This window comes from Bufo bufo, chromosome 4 (genome assembly GCF_905171765.1).
Source record: "Bufo bufo chromosome 4, aBufBuf1.1, whole genome shotgun sequence".
NCBI lineage: Eukaryota > Metazoa > Chordata > Amphibia > Anura > Bufonidae > Bufo > Bufo bufo.
The window spans coordinates 500475793-500496430 of NC_053392.1; the positions used below are offsets into that span (position 1 = coordinate 500475793).

General features: G+C 47.8%; 1 protein-coding gene across 1 annotated transcript in view; it reads left to right on the top strand.

The window, feature by feature from the left end:
• The first annotated feature begins 1250 nt into the window (after nucleotides 1–1250).
• HEATR1 (HEAT repeat containing 1) overlaps nucleotides 1251–20638 on the top strand; it is an 86372-nt gene continuing 66984 nt past the window's right edge. Inside the window, exons 1-9 of the mRNA XM_040429619.1 lie at nucleotides 1251–1353; nucleotides 3787–3975; nucleotides 5964–6180; nucleotides 7142–7283; nucleotides 9553–9654; nucleotides 9764–9904; nucleotides 13018–13229; nucleotides 14223–14356; nucleotides 16181–16283. Of these exons, the coding sequence (XP_040285553.1) occupies nucleotides 3834–3975; nucleotides 5964–6180; nucleotides 7142–7283; nucleotides 9553–9654; nucleotides 9764–9904; nucleotides 13018–13229; nucleotides 14223–14356; nucleotides 16181–16283 (1193 nt within the window). The 5' untranslated portion in view covers nucleotides 1251–1353; nucleotides 3787–3833. The remainder of the gene's footprint in view (nucleotides 1354–3786; nucleotides 3976–5963; nucleotides 6181–7141; nucleotides 7284–9552; nucleotides 9655–9763; nucleotides 9905–13017; nucleotides 13230–14222; nucleotides 14357–16180; nucleotides 16284–20638) is intronic.

Genomic DNA, 20638 nt, shown 5'->3' on the forward strand with positions numbered 1-20638 from the left:
AAAATAAGTGCAAAATCTGCACTTATTTTTTTGTGCGGTTTTTGACGCGTTTTTTTCTGCTTCCCATTCATTTCAATGGGAGAATCAACACAGATTCTGCACCAAGAGCATAGATAGAGCACGCTGCTTTTTTTTCCCATGCTGTTTTTTTTTCCTCAGCGTAGAAAAAAATAAGCCCTGCCTCTAGGGATGAGCGAATCGACTTCGGATGAAACATCTGAAATCGATTCGCATAAAACTTTGTTAGAATACTGTACGGAGCGAGCGCTCCGTACAGTATTAGAATGTATTGGCTCCGATGAGCCGAAGTTATTACTTCGTGAAGCGATAACTTCGGCTCATCGGAGCCAATACATTCTAAACAGGGACGAGCGAATCGACTTCGAATGAAACATCCTTAAGTAGCGTTGAGCGAACTTGTGTTTTAAGTTCGGCGTCTAAAGTTCGGGTTATTGAAAAATCGCGTCATGGATTCCGCTACCACGGACCATAACGGAATTTACAATCCATAACGTGATTCTTCAATAACCTGAACTTTAGACGCCGAAGTTAAAACACAAGTTCGCTCAACACTAATCCTTAGTTGATTCGCATAAAACTTTGTTCTACTACTGTACGGAGAAGGAGCTCTGTACAGTATTAGAATGTATTGGCTCCGATGAGACGAAGGTATTGCTTCATGTAGTCTCGCGAGACTTTGCATAATAACTTCATAAATTTATTTGTACTGTAAAAAAACATTTCCCAAACTCCGTTTTGGTTCCAAGGTACGGTCCACTTGGAACTGAACCCGAGTTCGGGAAATGTTTTTTTAAAGTACAAATTACTTCACACCGCAATACACTCTAATACGGGCTCCTGCTCCATACAGTATTAGAACGAAGTTTTATACGAATTGAATATGGGGGTTTCATCCGAATGCGATTCGCTCATCCCTATCTGCCTCCAATTGAAATGTATGGGAGGCTTTTTAGGGGCGTTTTTGTTGCCTGAAAAACTGTGCCAAAACTGGCGGTGAAGACCGATTCAGCTCCTCCATATCTCCCATATAACAGCGCCCTCTGGCGGTCATACGGCTCTCCTGTTGCAGATACGTGGGTACGCTATTAGCACCAAGAACTGAGTATTTCAGTCAGACCGAGCCCTCAGTGAGTCCTACAATGGCCGCCCGTCACCCGTGTGCCCACACCCGCTCCCTCAGGTCTACTGAGCAGTCCCCGTTTCCGCCAGTACTGCCACAGAGCGGAAAGGGCGGGACGGCTTGCGGAGTACTTCCGGGTCAGGGGTCGCCCATGCTAGTTCCATGTGGAGCGGTGGACCTGGAGCAGAAGCTGATCGCACATCCGCATAGAGGTACAGCGCTGTGTACACGATCGGGCCCCCCTCATAGTGTATACGGGTACGGGGCAGGGAGGACGAGGAGTTAACTCTTTCTGTGCTGATGCCTGTATAGTCTGCTGTACATGAACATCAGGATGAAACACTGGTGGAGAAACTGGAAAGATTTTACATTTATTGAGATTCTACAGGTTTTTTCAGATAAGGATCCAATGAGATCACATCAAGCACATTATAATTAACTTTTTTTTTGGCAGCGTCTGTGGTTGGCACACAGTGTTATTGGGGGGAGTCTGGTTGGCACACACTGTTATTGGGGGGGGGGGGGGGGGGAGTCTGGTTGGCACACACTGTTGTTGGGGGGGGGGTGGAGTCTGGTTGGCACACACTGTTATTGGGCGGGAGTCTGGTTGGAACACACTGTTGTGTTATTGGGGGGAGTCTGTGGTTGGCACACAGTGTTATTGGGGGGAGTCTGTGGTTGGCACACAGTGTTATTGGGGGGAGTCTGTGGTTGGCACACAGTGTTATTGGGGGGAGGCTGGTTGGCACACACTGTTGTTGGGGGGAGTCTGTGGTTGGCACACAGTGTTATTGGGGGGAGTCTGTGGTTGGCACACAGTGTTATTGGGGGGAGTCTGTGGTTGGCACACAGTGTTATTGGGGGGAGTCTGTGGTTGGCACACAGTGTTATTGGGGGGAGACTGTGGTTGGCACACAGTGTTATTGGGGGGAGTCTGTGGTTGGCACACAGTGTTATTGGGGGGAGTCTGTGGTTGGCACACAGTGTTATTGGGGGGAGTCTGTGGTTGGCACACAGTGTTATTGGGGGGAGTCTGTGGTTGGCACACAGTGTTATTGGGGGGAGTCTGTGGTTGGCACACAGTGTTATTGGGGGGAGTCTGTGGTTGGCACACAGTGTTGGGGGGGGAGTCTGGTTGGCACACACTGTTGTGTTATTGGGGGGAGTCTGGTTGGCACACACTGTTGTGTTATTGGGGGGAGTCTGGTTGGCACACACTGTTGTGTTATTGGGGGGAGTCTGGTTGGCACACACTGTTGTGTTATTGGGGGGAGTCTGGTTGGCACACACTGTTGTGTTATTGGGGGGAGTCTGGTTGGCACACACTGTTGTGTTATTGGGGGGAGTCTGGTTGGCACACACTGTTGTGTTATTGGGGGGAGTCTGGTTGGCACACACTGTTGTGTTATTGGGGGGAGTCTGGTTGGCACACACTGTTGTGTTATTGGGGGGAGTCTGGTTGGCACACACTGTTGTGTTATTGGGGGGAGTCTGGTTGGCACACACTGTTGTGTTATTGGGGGGAGTCTGGTTGGCACACAGTGTTATTGGGGGGAGTCTGTGGTTGGCACACAGTGTTATTGGGGGGAGTCTGTGGTTGGCACACAGTGTTATTGGGGGGAGTCTGTGGTTGGCACACAGTGTTATTGGGGGGAGGCTGTGGTTGGCACACAGTGTTATTGGGGGGAGTCTGTGGTTGGCACACAGTGTTATTGGGGGGAGTCTGTGGTTGGCACACAGTGTTATTGGGGGGAGTCTGTGGTTGGCACACAGTGTTATTGGGGGGAGTCTGTGGTTGGCACACAGTGTTATTGGGGGGAGTCTGTGGTTGGCACACAGTGTTATTGGGGGGAGTCTGTGGTTGGCACACAGTGTTATTGGGGGGAGTCTGTGGTTGGCACACAGTGTTATTGGGGGGAGTCTGTGGTTGGCACACAGTGTTATTGGGGGGAGTCTGTGGTTGGCACATAGTGTTATTGGGGGGAGTCTGTGGTTGGCACACAGTGTTATTGGGGGGAGTCTGTGGTTGGCACACAGTGTTATTGGGGGGAGTCTGTGGTTGGCACACAGTGTTATTGGGGGGAGTCTGTGGTTGGCACACAGTGTTATTGGGGGGAGTCTGTGGTTGGCACACAGTGTTATTGGGGGGAGTCTGTGGTTGGCACACAGTGTTATTGGGGGGAGTCTGTGGTTGGCACACAGTGTTATTGGGGGGAGTCTGTGGTTGGCACACAGTGTTATTGGGGGGAGTCTGTGGTTGGCACACAGTGTTATTGGGGGGAGTCTGTGGTTGGCACACAGTGTTATTGGGGGGAGTCTGTGGTGGGCACACAGTGTTATTGGGGGGAGTCTGTGGTGGGCACACAGTGTTATTGGGGGGACTCTGTGGTGGGCACACAGTGTTATTGGGGGGACTCTGTGGTGGGCACACACTTAATAGGAATGAAATGCCAAAAAGTTCCAGAAACATGGTGCCCACAGCATCCAGTCAGATCACTTCTTTCACCTCCAGAGAAATGAGACCTGGCTGCTGTTTTCTTCGGACTCGCCAGTGTTGAGATTTGGCGCTGGTGCCTAAACGTTAGGTGTTTTTTCGGATGCTGTAGTCGTCGTTGTCTTCATTCTCTATCTTTTTGCTCTTTCAGTTTTTTCTTTTCACTTCTGAACGCGGACCTCACAGCGAGCCGCCGAGATGACTTCTTTAGCCCATCAGCTGAAGCGCCTGGCACTACCACAGAATGACCCCAGCCTGCTCAGTCGGCACCAGGCCGCATCACTTCTGTTTGACCCTAAGGAAGCCGCAACTATCGACAGAGAAACCTTTTTTGCTCTCGGTAAGTTACGATTTAGAGTAACAGATGTGACAGGGTGAAGCTCTGGGTTCGGGTCTGTCCACATCTGTTATTCATTTCCAACGCTCAGCTCTGTCGTAGAAGCAGAGCAACAAAAATCACACAGTACCGGATGGGTCACATGACATCTGCGGATACTGATGGACCACTCTTTGGTCCAATCACACATTAAAGTGGTTTTCCGGTAAAAAAAAAAGTTCTTTTTTTTTTTCAAGTTCCCACAGCATGTCTCCTGAAACAGAAGATTCTCACGTACCTGCTCCACGCTGCTCCGGTGGTCCACGCTGCCTCTGCTATCTCCATCTTCCACTCCCAGCAATATTTACATCCATCTGGTTATGGGCATGGTCATGTGCAGCGCGTGTGGTCACAAGCAGCACGTCACTGCTGAATCCGTGCATGTGACAAAGTCTATAACCAGCTGGATGTAAACCGTGCAGTGTAAGTATGAATCTCCTGTTTCAGGGGTCCATGCTGCGGGAACCTGTTAATACATTTTTTTACTGGAAAACCCCATTAACCTCATATCCTAAGGATGTGACATCCGTATTGGAAGTTGCAAAACTATTAAAGAAAATACATCACCAAAAAGTTCAGCGGTGGGACCCGCACCTATGTGACATTGGTGGCATATCCTAGCGATATACCACCAATATTTGAGATGGGCCAACCCCTTTATAAAGGGGTTATGCCACCTGGACATTTATGGCATATTGATAGGCTGTGCCATAAATGTCGGATAGTTGTAGGTCCCACCTCTAGTACGGACCCTGCCATGAATGGAGCGGGCACTGCTCACAGCTTTCTCCATTCACTGCTATGAGACTTCTGAAAATAGCGGAGCTAGCAGACACTTAACGCATATACCATCGATATGCTGTGAATGTCAAGATGGGGCCAACCTATTGCAGTGAAAGCCAACAATATAGGCTTTTGTGTCCGCCTCTGTCTGTAGACCACTATCTTTTAATAGTAAGTGTATAGAACAGGGGTCAGCAACCTTCGGCACTCCAGATGTGGTGAAACTACGACTCCCAGCATTCACACTTGCTTGGCTGTTCTCAAAACTCCCATAGAAGTGAATGGAGCATATTGGGAGTTGCAGTTTCACAAAAGCTGGAGTGCCGGAGGTTGCTGACCCCTGGTATAGAATATAATAAGCACCGGCTTTCCTTTTATAATTCATTCTAAGTCATTAGGGTCATGCTGCAGTTACACACAATGCCACCTTTAAAGGGTACCTGTCATTTTATCAAACGTTTGACATGCTGTAGTGGATCATCTGAGAACGGTGACCCTCTGCTTCTAGTCGACTTTCCATGGAGAGAGAAAAGCAAGCGGTGTACAGGTTCAAAGAAAGTCTGTGAGACCCTACACCGCTTGCTTGGCCCTCCGAGGAGAGCTGAGCATGGCTGTCCCCGCACTCGGCTATCGTACGTTCTTCTGCCTCTTTGGTCTCAGCACTCAGTCCACCACTGGTCACTCTGACATATGTCTAAATGCTAGCTACCCTTTAATTAAAGTGAGCCCTCCATTATTGAACACTTTTTACATGTCAGAAATACTCATCTGGTATGAGACAGGCTCTACAACCCCCAGCTAAAGTTTAAAGGAAGGGGCTGCACCCAGTTTGGGAGTGGTGAAGGTCCGGTATCGACATCCAGTCTATAGCATATCTTCATCTCATCCGACAGAAGGGGTGCAGTACTCTACAAAATGCTGTATCTCCTTTATTTTGGAGGGTCTCGGCGTCTGTACATTATAAAGTAGTTGAGGTTGCAGATATGGGTTCCAAAACCATATTTTGCCTGCAGAAAGGGCAAAAAACAGAACTGCACTCGGTTGCCCCTTTGTTGGTGCTCTTAAACCTTCCCAGTAGAGTGTCGTAAAGAACTATTTGAACCCATTTGGTATTCGTACCGAGACGTATTAGAGGACCTTTATATACTGTGTACTCCATCACTTTGCAGGATGCACTGGGCTTGAAGAGCTCATGGGGATTGACGCCTCCTTTGCCGTCTTCGAGGAAACTCTGTTCAGTAACACTTCTCAAAGCTTGGAGCGCAGTGTGCAAACCAAAGCCGTGAACCAACAGCTGGACGAGAGCATAGCCTTGTTTCTTACCCACCTTTCCCCGTACTTCATGCTGAAGCCAGCCCAGAAGTGCATGGAATGGCTTATTCACAGGTGCAGTACTCGGTGTCACTATAGATGATGGGATTAAAGGAAATGTTCCCACCTGTAAAGGGATTTTAATACTGTTACCTATCCTCAGGATAGGCCATCAATATCTGATTTGGCAGGGGGCCTGACACCCCGCATCCCCGCATCCCCGCCGATCAGCTGTTTCAGGGTGGCTCCTGGACTGCAGCTCTGCTCCCATTCACTTCAGTGCGGGGTGTGGGCTGTCATAGCCTCGCCAATCTGATATTGATGGCCTTTCCTGATAGGAAATTGATATTCAAATTCTGGAAAACCCTTTTAAACATCCCCAGGATATGCCATAAATACATAAATCCTTCCATCCCCCTTTAACGGGCCCCTGGAAGTGAAGGGAGAGCAGCCGCGCATGCACAGCCACCCTCTGTTCACTGCTATAGGAGTTCAGAAAATAGCAGAGTGCTTCCTCAATTATTTCCAGCAGTCCTATAGCGGTGAATGGAAAGGTGCCCATGATTGCATGGTTCTCTCCATTCATTGCTATGGGACTTCCAAAAATAGCGGAGTGTGCTTTTCGTAACTCCCATAGCAGTGAATCGAGGGCCCCGTTTTGGAAATAGGTGCAGGTTCTACCTATCTGACATTGATGGTAAATCCTAGATGGGAATATCCCTTTAAAGATACTTGTGTGGGGTGAAAAATTCTTAAAGTGTTTAATAAACTGTACTTTTATTAAACTTTTGTCATGTTCTAGGGACATATCAAAAGTTGTCCCTCACCGATCTCACTCATCACTGCAGGACAGGAAACAAGACTTTTTTGCACTCGAGAGCGTGCTAAGAGATCGGTGGAGGTCTGTAGGTCCCTGTAACGTATCAGAAGTTTAATGAAAGGGCAGTGCCACTTTAAGCTGGCCACGAGAGATCCTGCTTTATATTTGGTGCCTTTATGGCTGATATCTAGTAATTATATTGTCTGTGTTATGCAGGTTTCATATCCATCTCTACAATCAAGACAGTCTGATAGGCTGTGTTCTGCCATATCATGAAACAAAATTATTTGTCCGAGTCATTCAGCTCTTGAAGATTGAAGACCCCACGCACAAGTGGAACTGGCTGCATCCAATTCAGGTAGCTATTAAATTGGTCACATCCCATTCGAGTAGATCACTGAAGGACCTCTAGCCACATGAATGAAACTTACAGGTGCTGGTGAATGTTCCTATTCATAGTCTACACCAGAGATCACCAACCTCCGGCACTCCAGTTGTTCAGAAACTACAACTCCCAGAATGCTTCTTTCACTTCAATGGGAGTTAGAAGAGCAGCTGAGCATGTTTGCATGCTGAGAGTTGTAGTTTCACAGCAGCTGCAGTGCCAAAGGTTGCTGATCCCTGATCTACACCCTAAAAAGACTTGCCTGTGGACAGAGCGTCTGTATACCCACTGGTTTGCCCACTCCAAGTTTTTCCATTTTGGATCAGCGTCATCTTCAAATACTTCAAGGGAACCTGTTTGTTACGTATGCTACCCTCCCTGAGTGGCAGACAGACCTCTGGTTTCAGCGGCTTGTCACTCCTGTTCTGATCTGCCAAAGCCCATAGCTAGCGCTACTGGAGAAAGCAGTCTGATACCACACGCTGACCCTGCAGTCACCCACCTCCAGAGGATAAGTGACCGTTTTCTTTCCTGCTGTACATAATGCCACTGCCGGCCCCCGTCCCGCCACTGCCGGCCCCCGTCCCGCCACTGCCGGCCCCCGTCCCGCCACTGCCGGCCCCCGTCCCGCCACACAGTGGCTGGAGCTGTGTACTTCCAATGCTGAAGCTATTCTGAAACGGCTGATCCATGAAAGTGTGGGGTGTCAGACCCCCGCCAATCAAATATTGATGGTCTCTCCCAGAATACCCCTTTAAGAGCATTATTTTATATTCTAATTTTTCTAAGCTAACAAGTTGCTTGTCCTAGCTGGCATGGCATACGGTCATTTGAGTTAGGTTATATTTTCAACAACAGGAAGGGGATGTTCCCATCTGGATTATTTGGGATTGACAGTGCCCTGTGTGTGAATACAGAGTCTTGTTCTGAATCATGACTCTATAGCCGTAAGATCAGCTGTAAAAATAATATTCCATGCTAAGAATATGAAAAATTGTCAGCAGTGGGTGGTGACTGATGAAGAAATAATGACCGCTTTATTCATTGAGGTCAATCCAGATACTGTTTAGGACTCTACATTTAAAGGGGTTGTATAGGTTCAGACCTGAACTCGGACACAACCTGATCGGCACTCGTTCACCATGGATGAGTGGAGCATCTGAGCTTTTCACGCTCCAAGGCTTCCCCTTACCCCGCACTGTGCGGCATTGCGCAGAGCAAGGGCGGATTGTTTACTTTTGGATACTTCTAGGTGGAGGCTTCTGATGGGCCGCTCGCTTACATATGTCATCAGTGTCAGATAGATGTGGGTCCAACCTCAGGATCCACTTCTATGTCCAGAACAATGCCCCCGAAATGAAGGGGACCACACCGTGCAGCTTGCTCTCCATTCACTGCTATGGGGGCTTCCGAAAATAGCCGAGCGAATGCAGCCACCTCTCCACTCACCGCCATGGTACTGCCAGTCATAGATAAGCCAACGCTTTGCTAAATTCAGAACTCCCATAGTACTGAACAGTGGAGGGTTGTGCATATGTGGTTGCTCTCCCTCTTTAGGAAATAGGTCCGGGTTCCACCTCTTGGACCCACTCCTATCTGATGTTGATGGCATATCCTAGTGTCTCAGATGGGAATACCCCTTTAATATCATTACCATGTATTGGTTGCGCGAACAAGTTGGCTTCTGTTCACATCCTGTTTTTAGATAACGCTGCTTATATACGTAGGGTGTTACCCCATTGGTGTATCTTCAGCGGAAAGCTGTGACATTCCTGGTGTATGGGCATAGAATGAGATGTCGCCTATAGGCTCCCATTACATTTTTTTTCAAATTTTGCATAGGAAGTTATAGACTGTTCTTTCCTATATACTGAGCAGAAAGGTATGCCGATGCATGCAGACCTAGCTTATGTCATAAGGACACCCTTTTGTTTCCCCTTCTTTGGGTGCATGAAAGCCTACGGACCTGTCAGAGGTATATGTCAGGGAATACTCCCAACATCCTCCAGTGTGTGGGGAAAAATGAGATGTGAATAAATCTTAATCTGTATCACAAGTTGGTGGGTGCTCTCCTTTATATCGGAATATGTATATAGGGGGCCTTAGTAAGTACTTTCCCAAACCAGCGCTCATCCCACAGGCTGATTTGCACCTGGAACTTAGATTTACTTAAAATATTGTACATCACTATATTTATATGACTGTGTTATATTCTGTTGTCTTTTTTCCTTATTTTATCCAGAAACCGGGGGTCCCTCTTGCCAGAAGCACCCTAATCACACATTGCTACAAGGACATGGGGTTTATGGAGTTTATTTGCAGTTTGGTCACGAAATCTGTGAAGGTTTGTAGTTGTTCACCTTCCTATCCAGCTCTTAGAATATATGTAGATTTTATACAATATGTGGTTGGAATAGAATTTTCCGCTTGATGCTTTGGATTTCTTTCATTAGGAGTTTTCAGAAGACTCGGAAGGCAAGGCCAAGCTGAGGGTCCTGATATCGTTTTATGTCTCCGCCATAGTGGCCGCTTTGGATGCTGCGGATAAGATCTCTGACACATTTGTCGCCAAACTCCTTCCTTATGTGCAGAAGGTATGATTATGATTATTTGCTCCATGGCTCTAGCTGTAGGCCCTCGGCTCTCTGAGCGGCTGTACATTAACAGGGATTTCTAGCATTTTGACCCTTTTTGATTAGCGTAATGAAAAAAAATGATACTGACCTGCCCCCCCAGCAGCTCCGTTCTGCCACCCTGGCTCCTTTCTGCGTTCTTCCTTTTTTCAAGGCTTGTTTACTTTTGGATGGGGACAGATGTTCCGGTGCAGCCATTGGCTGTCTGCAGTGGTGACATGTCCAAAAGCAGCAAGTCACTGGGTTATCTGCTGCTTTGGGACACGTCGCCGCTGAGGGCAGTCATTGGCTGCAGTGGCGCACCTCAGCCTAACCGAAAGTAAACAGGCCAGAGACAGGAAGCTCGCGGAACAGAACCTGGGAGCCGCAACAGAGCGATGGAGAACAGGGGATTATGATTCTTTCATTAGGTACCAATATCTTGGAAAGCCCCTATAAATGGTTACCATTTAGCTGAATTGTTTCTATGTAATACCGCTATGTAATTTTTCCCTTCTGCACCTCTGCTGGCGAGTATTCAGGCCTAGGCGTCTGTGTGTGCTGTCAGCAACTGTTTGCTGGGGAACTCGGCTGAGGGGCCCACAGTCAGGAGGGAAAGTGATGGTCACTGGGCATCTTCCTCCTCCACTTGGATATTTAGGATGGGGCTTTTGTCACACAGCAGCTTAGGCTACTTTCACACTGGCGTTTTGGCTTTCCGTTTGTTAGATCCGTCATGGGTTCTCACAAGCGGTCCAAAATGGATCAGTTTTGCCCTAATGCATTCTGAATGGAAAAGTATCCGCTCAGAATGCATCAGTTTGCCTCCGATCAGTCGCCATTCCGCTCTAGAGGCAGACGCCAAAACGCTGCCTGCAGCGTTTTGCTGTCCGCTTGACGAAACTGAGCCAAACGCCCTGGCACACAATGTAACGGATCAGTTCATGATGGATGCATGCGGTTGTATTATTGTAACGGATCCGTTTTTGGAGATCCATGACGGATCCGCCCAAAACGCGAGTGTGAAAGTAGCCTTAGGCCGAGTTCACATCACATTTTTGTCCCACATCTAATGTGCACAGGAAATGATGCCATACAGGGACATTCGTCATCCTAGAGTTCCATCGTAAAAAAGCGTAACCATTAACTTAAACGCTTTCCTGCTGGACTCTGCAGGATGGAAAAGCATAGTGTCTTTTGGTTTTGCACCCTTATTTTCCCCAAGGTATACAATAAAGGTAGGGCAAAGATGTGATGAGAACCCCTTTAAAGGGAATCTGTCACCAGTTTGATGGTGTCCTCACAAAGGGCAGCATAACCTAGTGACATAACCTCCCCTTAGGAAAACACTGGATCCCTTTTATTTAATAGCCCTAGCGGTTCTACTAAAATCCTGCGCACGCCGATGATTCCTGAATATTCATGAGCTCCCGCTCTCCCCGCCCCCTGCGGCTGATTTCAGTTGGAAAAAAACTGCCAATTGGCAGCAGGAGGAGGCGGGGAGAGCGGGAGCTCATGAATGTCAGGACTCATCGGCGTGCGCAGGATCTATTACAGCCTAGCAGCACAAGGGTGCATTCACACGACCGTATGTGTTTTGTGGTCCGCAAAACATATGAATGATTTTGAATTTTTATTTTTTGTGCAGACACATTGTAACAAAGACTATTCTTGTCCGCAAATGAACAAGAATAGGACATGTTCTATCTTTTTTGAGGGACAGATTCCTTTGGTGTCTCACAGACAATTTTTCTTAACTAGAAGCGGTCTATCCCAGCTAATTTACAGAGCGGAATCATTGAAATGAGCAGGCGGCCGTGTGATACATAGATGAGCTGCTCTTACATGCCCTCATACTGCATATGGACAGGGTTTGTCCTGCTGGGCCAACCCCTATAGGTGCCGGACTTACCTCCAACTTTTTTTTTTTTGCCTTTTTGCGATACTTTGTCACTACATGTGATATTCTGTAATTCGGTTTTATCCTATGAACTGCTAGTGTCGCATTATAGGAAGATACTAGATTTCTGGAGGTGAGGCATTGATCCAGGGATTTATTTTTTATTTTTAGAGAGAAGGAATGTTTCCCCATGAGACGAGATCGTTATCTCATGGTAGAACTATTAGTAGTTGGCCTTGATGGGTCCATGTTCTATTCTGTTTATTCATTTAGTAGGCTTCCATCAGTTTTTAATGGAGCAGTTAAAGGGGTTGTCCAAGTTATATTTATTGATGACCTATCCTCAGGTCATCAATATCAGATCGGCGGGGGTCTGACACCCGGCACCCCCGCCGATGAGCTGTTCGAAGAGAAGGCGCGCGCCGTGCCAGCGCCGCCTCCTCTTCACGGTTTACCTTCTCGTCGTTGCATCTGCAGCGGTGAGCAGGTGTAATTACACCTAACCGTCCCATTCCTTTCAATGGGACGGATCGTTCCCATACACTTGTATAGGAGCGCTCCGTACCATTGAAATAAATGGGACGGCTTGGGTGAAATTACACCTGCTCACCGCTGCAGATGCAACGACGAGAAGGTAAACGGTGAAGAGGAGGCGGCACTGGCACGGCGTGCGCCTTCTCTTCGAACGGCTGATCGGCAGGTGTCGGACCCCAGCCGATCCGATATTGATGACCTATTCTGAGGATAGGTCATCAATAAATATAACTTGTACAACCCCTTTAAGAATATGTTTTCTCATCCACAGTATTGATTTTATTTCTGGTTGGCAGTGGTCAAGAAAGTGAGCAAATTAACACTATTGGGCAAAAATGAGCATGATGTCTATTACTATGAGCATGTTGGCCACGTAAAGGGGTTGGCTGTATTCTATATTCTTTTTAATGGGCTCAAGACGGTGTAACACGAAATATTTCATGCTCCCCTTATCTCCTGTTGTGAAGCTTCCTGCTCCCCCTACCAGTCTCCACTTTCGGGTCCCTCTCTTGACATGCTGGAAATGACTTCTCACCCAATCACTGCATCTATAAGAGTCCATGTTATGGCCGCAACACTGTGCCGTGTAATCCTCGTACATTCTCGGCATCAGAAAGTTAGTACAGTCCCTTTTTAATTGATGCATCACTTTCTTCTGAAGGGGTTGAAGTCTTCTCTGGTAGATTACAAAGCTGCCACCTACATGATAGTCTGCCAGTTATCTGTGAAAACGGTCATGGAGCCAACGTTGGTGAAAGCCCTAGCATCACAGCTCAGCCGCAACCTGCTGAAGACACCATCTCTGGTCCGGGAAGGCGTGGGGTCCATAATCATTCTTTTACAGAGTCAGCAGTCCAAAAACGTGGGGAAGAAGTGAGTATCTCCGAGTATAGAGGATGTGTTTCTTATTCTGATGAGTCCGAGCCCGTAGGCCACATGAAATACTCGGAGCGGCTCAAATCCATATTCCGTTAGTAGAGTATACGGAAAGGCGTTGTGTCTCTGTCTTTAAAGAGGACCTTTCACCGATTCTTACCCTATGAACTAACTATACAGATATGTAGAGCAGCTCCCGGGGATCTCACTGCACTTACTATTATCTCCGGGCGCCGCTCCGTTCTCCTGCTATGCCCTCCGGTATCTCCGCTCACTAAGTTATAGTAGGCGGAGATACCAGTCCCTAAGTTATGGTCGGCGGAGTCTGCCCTAGCGCTGGCCAATCGCAGCGCAGAGCTCACAGCCTGGGAGGTTATTTTCTCCCAGGCTGTGAGCTCTGCAATGCGATTGGCCAGCGCTAGGGCAGACTCCGCCTACCATAACTTAGGGAACGGAGATACCGGAGGACATAGCAGGAGAACGGAGCGGCGCCCGGGGATAATAGTAAGTGCAGAGAGATCCCCGGGCGCCGCTCCACATGTATGTATACTTAGTTCATAGGGTAAGAATCGGTGAAAGGTCCTCTTTAAAGAGGATCTGTCAGCTGCCCTGAATTGTATGTTATACTAAATGCATTAGATAAGAATTCTGGAGCAGTTCTGCTTTGTCCAGTTCCTCTGTTATCCCTCCTAGAAATGCATGAATACATTTGAAAACTGCGTTTTAGGATCATCCTTGTCAAAGGGGTGTGTCCTTATACAGCCTGATACTGGCGGCACTGATTGGAAAGTAGTCGACTGTGCATTGACACCCCCCCCCCCCCAAACTGGTAGGTCACAGTTGTTCATTTATTTGTACGTTTTCAGGAGGAATAATAGAGGAGAAAAGATGCTCAGGGAATACAAGTATATACTAAAACGGGAAGTAGAGGAAGTTTTCTCTGTTGTCGTGACATTGACTTACTCCATTTTGTTTACTCTCTTTCTTCAGACCATTTTTACATCTCTGTAAGGTCCCAGAATTGGTCAGTGTGCTTCAGAAAATCTCTTCCTCCCACGACACAAGCTCCTTATTGGAATACCTCCTCCCGAATCTAGTCCATGCCATCGTTCCCTCCCCCGCAGGTATGAATGTATTCCGTGTATTGATGGCAGCCCAGCGGAATTGCATTGACAGTTCCTATCTTTTAAAAGGCTAGGAACACCTTCGGGGGGCAGTTTTTTTTTTTTTTTTGTAGCATTTTATTTATTTGAGGCTAAAAATCATTTTATTTTAGTTCTTTATTGAAAATATTGAACCATTGTCACAAAGGGTTAACTTTTTCTAACACTGTGAATGGTACTTTTTACCTTTACTTTGTGCAGTTCATCTAATATTCTTTATCTCTTAATTACTAAGAGGTCATAAACACTTACCGTATTTTTCGCTTTATAAGACTCACCTGATAAGACGCACCTAGATATTTGAGGAGGAAAATAAGAAAACAATATTTTGAACTAAAAGGTGTGCTTTTGGTGAGTTTTGAACTAATGGTTGTCTGTGGAGGACACTGTTATGGAGGATTTGTGGATGATGCCCTGTTATGGGGGAACTGTGGATGGCACTGTTATGAGGAGTCTGTGGATGGCAGTTTTAAGGGGGATTTGTGGATGGCACTGTTATAGGGGGAGATCTGTGGTGGACACTGTTATGGGGGGAATCTGTGGATGACACTCTTATGGGGGTGGTCTGTGGATCATACACTAGTGTGGGGGATGTGTGAATGACACGCATAGCATCTTATGTAATGGGGGTCACTATTCACATAGGACAATATACTGTGACACATATGATACTGTGACCAGCATAAGATCATCTTCTACTGGTCACAGTATCATATGTGGGTGGAAAATGACAGTGTACATGACTGCATCGGGCACCGCCGCGAGTGTTGCCAGCCTCCATCCCCTCCTCACATCCCGCTGATACATCACAGTACGGCAGCGATGTATCAGAGTTGGCAGCATTTGCTTTATAAGAGACACTGTCATTTTCCACCCACTTTTGAGGGGGGAAAAGTGCATCTTATAAAGCGAAAAATACGGTATTTAGGCCACATTCTTATCAGTAAGATAAGAAATGAGCTATAATGAGTGTTTATATGGTCAGAGAGCAGAGATAAGGAGCCGTCAGCTGAGCTGGCTGATGGAACACAGTGAAAACGGACAGCATGCTACTAGAGAATCTCAAGGCTGTACAGAGGAAAGGGCTAAAGATTTTTTTTTTTAATAAAGACCAATTGAAAAAATGATTTTTAGCTCAAAATGAGTACAATGCGATAATATTTATTTTTTTTAAATAAAGGCTATGTACACCTTTGGGGACATTTTTAAGTTTCAGCCTATCTGTAGAGTATGGTACTTTCAGTTTCACACTGAACCTGTCAGGTTTGCTGCTCTGATGCTGGATGCACAGCCCTCATCTCTGAATTCCTGACAGCTCATAAACACTAATTATAGCTCAATTATTATCAAACTGATAAGAGTACGGCCTGATGAGTGTTTATGAGCTGTCAGGACTTCAGAGATATAAGCTATACATTGAGCATCAGAGCAGCAACCTGACAGGTTCAGTGTGAAACTGGAAGCAATATACTCTGCAGATGGGACGAAACTTAACCCTATAGAATATAAATGTTGAACATTTTTAATAAAGAAAAAAATACATTTTTTGTGCTGTTATTTTTTTTTTACATTTAGGTAACTTGTGTTTTTCATCATTTTATACCCTTCTATCATTCCTTTTTTGAAAAGCCTTTCGGGGGAAAGTAGAACTGGCTTTCATTTTCCAAAGGAGTTGTGAAAAATAAAAAAGGTGGAATCTGATTGGTTGCTGTGGGCAGCTAAGTCATTTTCTCTTTACACCAGTTTTGATAAATTCCCCCCCACCCCCTGTTTCTTTTTCTTCAGAACAACATGAAGATGTCCTCAGCCCTGAGTTGTGTAGAAGTAATCTAGAAGCAATCCTTCAGAACATCCCGCTGCAGAAAGACTTGGATAAGCTAGTAGCTCGGTAAGAAGGATTACATTTTTTATATAAAGCAGTGTTCGTTTTTTTTTTTTTTTTAGGAGCAAACTTGTTTTAACCCTTTCACTGCAATTAATATACTGGTATTCCGATGTATTTGTTCTGTAAGGAAATGCCACGACCTGATAATGCCACCCGCACCTCACAGTGTGCACCCTCAGGCAACTTTGCATCAAAATGTGTTATAAGAAATGCAGGAAACGTCATGTCTGTGGCTCGCAGTGTCTGACACTTATTAAACGCCTGCTATAAAAGAGTTCATACCTGTGGCATTACGTGCAGGAGATGATCAGATCTGGAACTCATCATCTTCTCATGCCTTTAGTAGAAAAACGGAGCCCCTCCCCCATATGTAATAGTCAGAAGGCACATATCCTCTGGGAGGCTGTATAGGGTGAGCGATGACAGGACCCCGATGTGACCTTTGTTCCTGATGTCACTTGCAGCTCCCCATTACACACAGGTAGTAGAACTTTTTATGCCGCACCCCAAGTACTGCATCCTCAATATTGCACCTAGAATATGGAGCTTGGGATATGAAAGCTAATATTATATTAAAGGGGTTGTCACTCCAGAAAAACGAGATTTTTGTATAACTTACCAGTAAAATCTCTTTCTCGCTCTTTCCTTGGGGGACACAGAAGACCTTGGGTATAGCTCATCTCCATAGGAGGCGTGACACTAAGTGAAAGCTGTTAAGCCCCTCCTCCACAGCTATACCCTCAGCCTGGAGAGAAAGGCAGCCAGTTGCGTGTCCAAGCAGTGAGAAAAGGCAAAGTCCAACAAGGAACCAACAAGCCAACTACCCAACGGGTAACACAAACTCGGAAACCGTGTAGAGAAAAACAACGAATGGGTGGGTGCTGTGTCCCCCAAGGAAAGGGCGAGAAAGAGATTTTACTGGTAAGTTATACAAAAATCTCGTTTTCTCGCCCAGTTTCCTTGGGGGACACAGAAGACCTTGGGACGTTCAAAAGCAGTCCAAAAGGGGAGGGACCACAGCTCCAAGGCGAAGCACCCGAAGGCATCAAGGAACCGCCGCCTGCAGACCCAGGCGGACCAAGGCAGCATACGCCGAAGCCAGAGTATGCACCCTGTAGAACTCTGTAAAGCGTGCAAGGAAGACCTGTGGCCGCCTTGCTCAAATGCATGGCCGAAGCCCAAAGCCTCCGGCCCAGGAGGCACCGACCGCTCTGGTGAAATGAACGGTGACAGTAAAGGCAGAATCCTGCCCTCGGTGCGGTAACCTCAGCAATAGCCAATCTGATAAAGCGGAGGAAAAACCACCCTGGAGTCCGTCAACTCTAAGCGCGGACCTCCAGGAAACCCAAGAGACCGAACGTCGAGAAGAGTCGGAGATCTCCAAGTAAAAACTGCAAGGCCCAAACAACGTCCAAATTGGTGAAGTGTTGAAGCGAAAGGCAAACACCACCTTCAGAAGGAAGGAACGGGATGTAGAACAGCCCTGTCCTGGGAAAAGACAGAAGGCTCAGAACAAAAAGGGGGCCATTCAGGCACCCGTCAGAGACACGACTGATACGGAAACACAACCGTACAGGACAGGAGGGGTAGAGAGAACTTCTGTAACGGCTCCAAGGACAAGATTGGAGCGCCGAGAACTCAGTATGTAGTTCCCAGGGCGGTACCGAAGGACAGTACAGAGGAACCAAAGAGCCATTTCGAGTAAGAAGGTCTTGACAGGCCCAGAGGGCTGGGGAACGCTGGAAGAGGAAGAACAGCGCTGACACTGATACCTCAAGTAAAGGAATCCCAGTCCCAGGTCCAGGCCGGACTGGAAAAAAGACAGAACCATGGGGAGAGAAAAGTCAGAGTGGGGAAATGCACAGCTTCCCACAGAACCCCAGATAAAAAAAAAAAACATAAGTCTTACGACAGATCCTGGACGAAATACAGCCAGGAGCGGGCAGTAGCGAACCCGCTGGAGTCGCCTGGCAAGCGGGCGAAAAACCAAATGTGATCAGGCGCAGACCAGTAACACGGGCAGAAGTTGACAAACTGGTCCAGTCGGCCCCCGAGCAACGTTGTCCCGTATCCACCCGAGTGGGGGAGCAGAAGGACAGACGGAAAGGAACCAAAAGGGTCCGCCCAGCATCCGCCAGATGCCAGGACAAGACAGGCTATAGTCCATGCTGATGTAGCCATGTTCTACAGTCCCGGTGTAGGAGATCAAAGGACAATCTGGACCGAAAGGTAGTCCCCCCAAGTTACCGAGAAGGTAAGTCTACAGCAGGACCATTGTCTTAGAATGGACCACACAATCTGCACTCAGCGGGAGGACAGAACGCGGTAGACTCGATAAATCGGCACAGCTAATACAGCCAGTGTGAACAAGGGAGACAGTACGAGGCCAAAAGGAACACCGGAACCATCCACATGACAACCATGCTCTCCCCAGAGGGGAGGACAGTGAAGGAACAACCTCTGAAGTCTGGCGGGACAGAAGCCACATCAGAGTGATCTGTACCGAGCGGGGGCCAAACAGAGCCGGCGAGATAAGGTAGTCGAGACAGAGGCCGGCATAACACCCTCCAACCGAACGGAGGAGTGGGCAACAGGGAAGCCATAGGACAGCTCAAAAGCAGAACCCTGCTACACTGTGAGATGCCCGGTTCACTGCCTCGCAGAAGGAGAATACCCTGAAGAACCAAGGCGGAGGTCCTCCGGACCTGGGTAATCGAGCACCCAAGAGAATTTGGGTGACCTTCCCGAGAAAAGCGGCCCTCACCTGGTAGCAGATCAGACTGTAGCGTAGAGGCGCCAAGAGGAAGGACTCATACCACACTACATCCGAAGAGGAGGAAATTGCAGCAGGCAAGGGAACCGCAGTCCTGCCAGAGCCAACGAAGAATTCGAGGGGCGCTCCAGACAACCGCACTCTCGACCATGTGACCACTAGCGCAGGGAAGCAATACCGCGGAAGGACGAATGGGCACGCATCTAGGAACCACGAACATTCCCTGGGATGAAGGGCCAACTAAATGAATGAGTACCACCCAGCTCCGTGCAGCAGAGAGCAAGTAGAGCCCGTCCGGGTCAGGTGGACAGAATGAACTCCTTAGAGACGAGTGCAAGGTTTGTGGCAGGCATCGTATCCCAAGAAAACAAAAGTATGCCGCAGGAAGTAGATGAGGCATACGTACGAGCAGCCCGTAAGCAGTGAGAAGGCCAACCCACCTACAGGAGGAGAAGGCATACACGGCCCAAACAACGCACAAGAACGTCCGCTCACTGCAAAAGGTTAATTTAGCGAGAAAGGGGGGCTCGCCACAGAGTGCCACAGCATGTACGGAATTGCAAAGTGCAACCTGAAAGGGAGTTATGCACAAGCCTAGTATAGCATGCGATGGAACGCAAGCAGTCCGCCCCGAAAGGGGGGAAATTGTATCTGGCAAACTGCAGTCGGCAAGAGTGCAAAGGCCGGTCCCAAAAGGGAGTGATGCCTAAGGCCGTACCTACTTCAGAGAAGCAGGACATACCATATAATCCAGCAGGAACGCAGGAGGTCCACCTAGTGAAAGGGGAACATGCACAGGGTTATCCTAGCATTAAGTGAGTGTGCAATAATACACCCAACACTGATTTAGCGAGAGTGCAACTACTCTGCCAATGAAGGGGGACATGTACAAGTCCAGCACAGTCATACAAGGACAGCCGTGAATCTCATGAGCGTGCCAAATTCTGCCCATGGAATGAGGGGTGGCCACGCACAAGGCCAGCACCGTATCCAATGGGAGTGCAAGCGTTCCACCCATGTTAGAGGGCAATGCTCATGGCCAGCAAGGTATCCGGTGAGAGTGTAGCATGCCGCCCAGAAAAAAAAAAGGGGGGGTAATGCACATGGCCAGCATCTCATCCAGGGAGAGTGCGTGCACCCGCCATGTATGGGAGTCATACACATGGCCAGCAACGTACTGGTGAGAGACAAACACAGTCAGTGAGAATGTGTGTATGTCACCTGAGGAAGGAAGGCATGCCCATGGCAGGCAGCGAATCCAGCGAGAGTGCGTACACCGCCCACGGAAGAGGGGTCATGCATATGGCCGACAGCGGATCCAGCGAGAGTGCAAGCACCCCGCCATGTATGGGGTACATGCACATGGCCAGCAACGTACCTGCGAGAAAACAACCACAGACGGAGGGATGTATGTATGCTGCCTGAGTCATGCCTATGGCCGGCAGCGAAACCAGTGAGAGTGCAGCATAGCAACATAGTACATAAGTACATCATAGCACATGAGAGAGAGTGCAGCGTTCCGCCTATGGAAGGGGGTCGTGCACATAGCCAGTACCGTATCCGGTGAGAGTGCAGTATTCCGCCT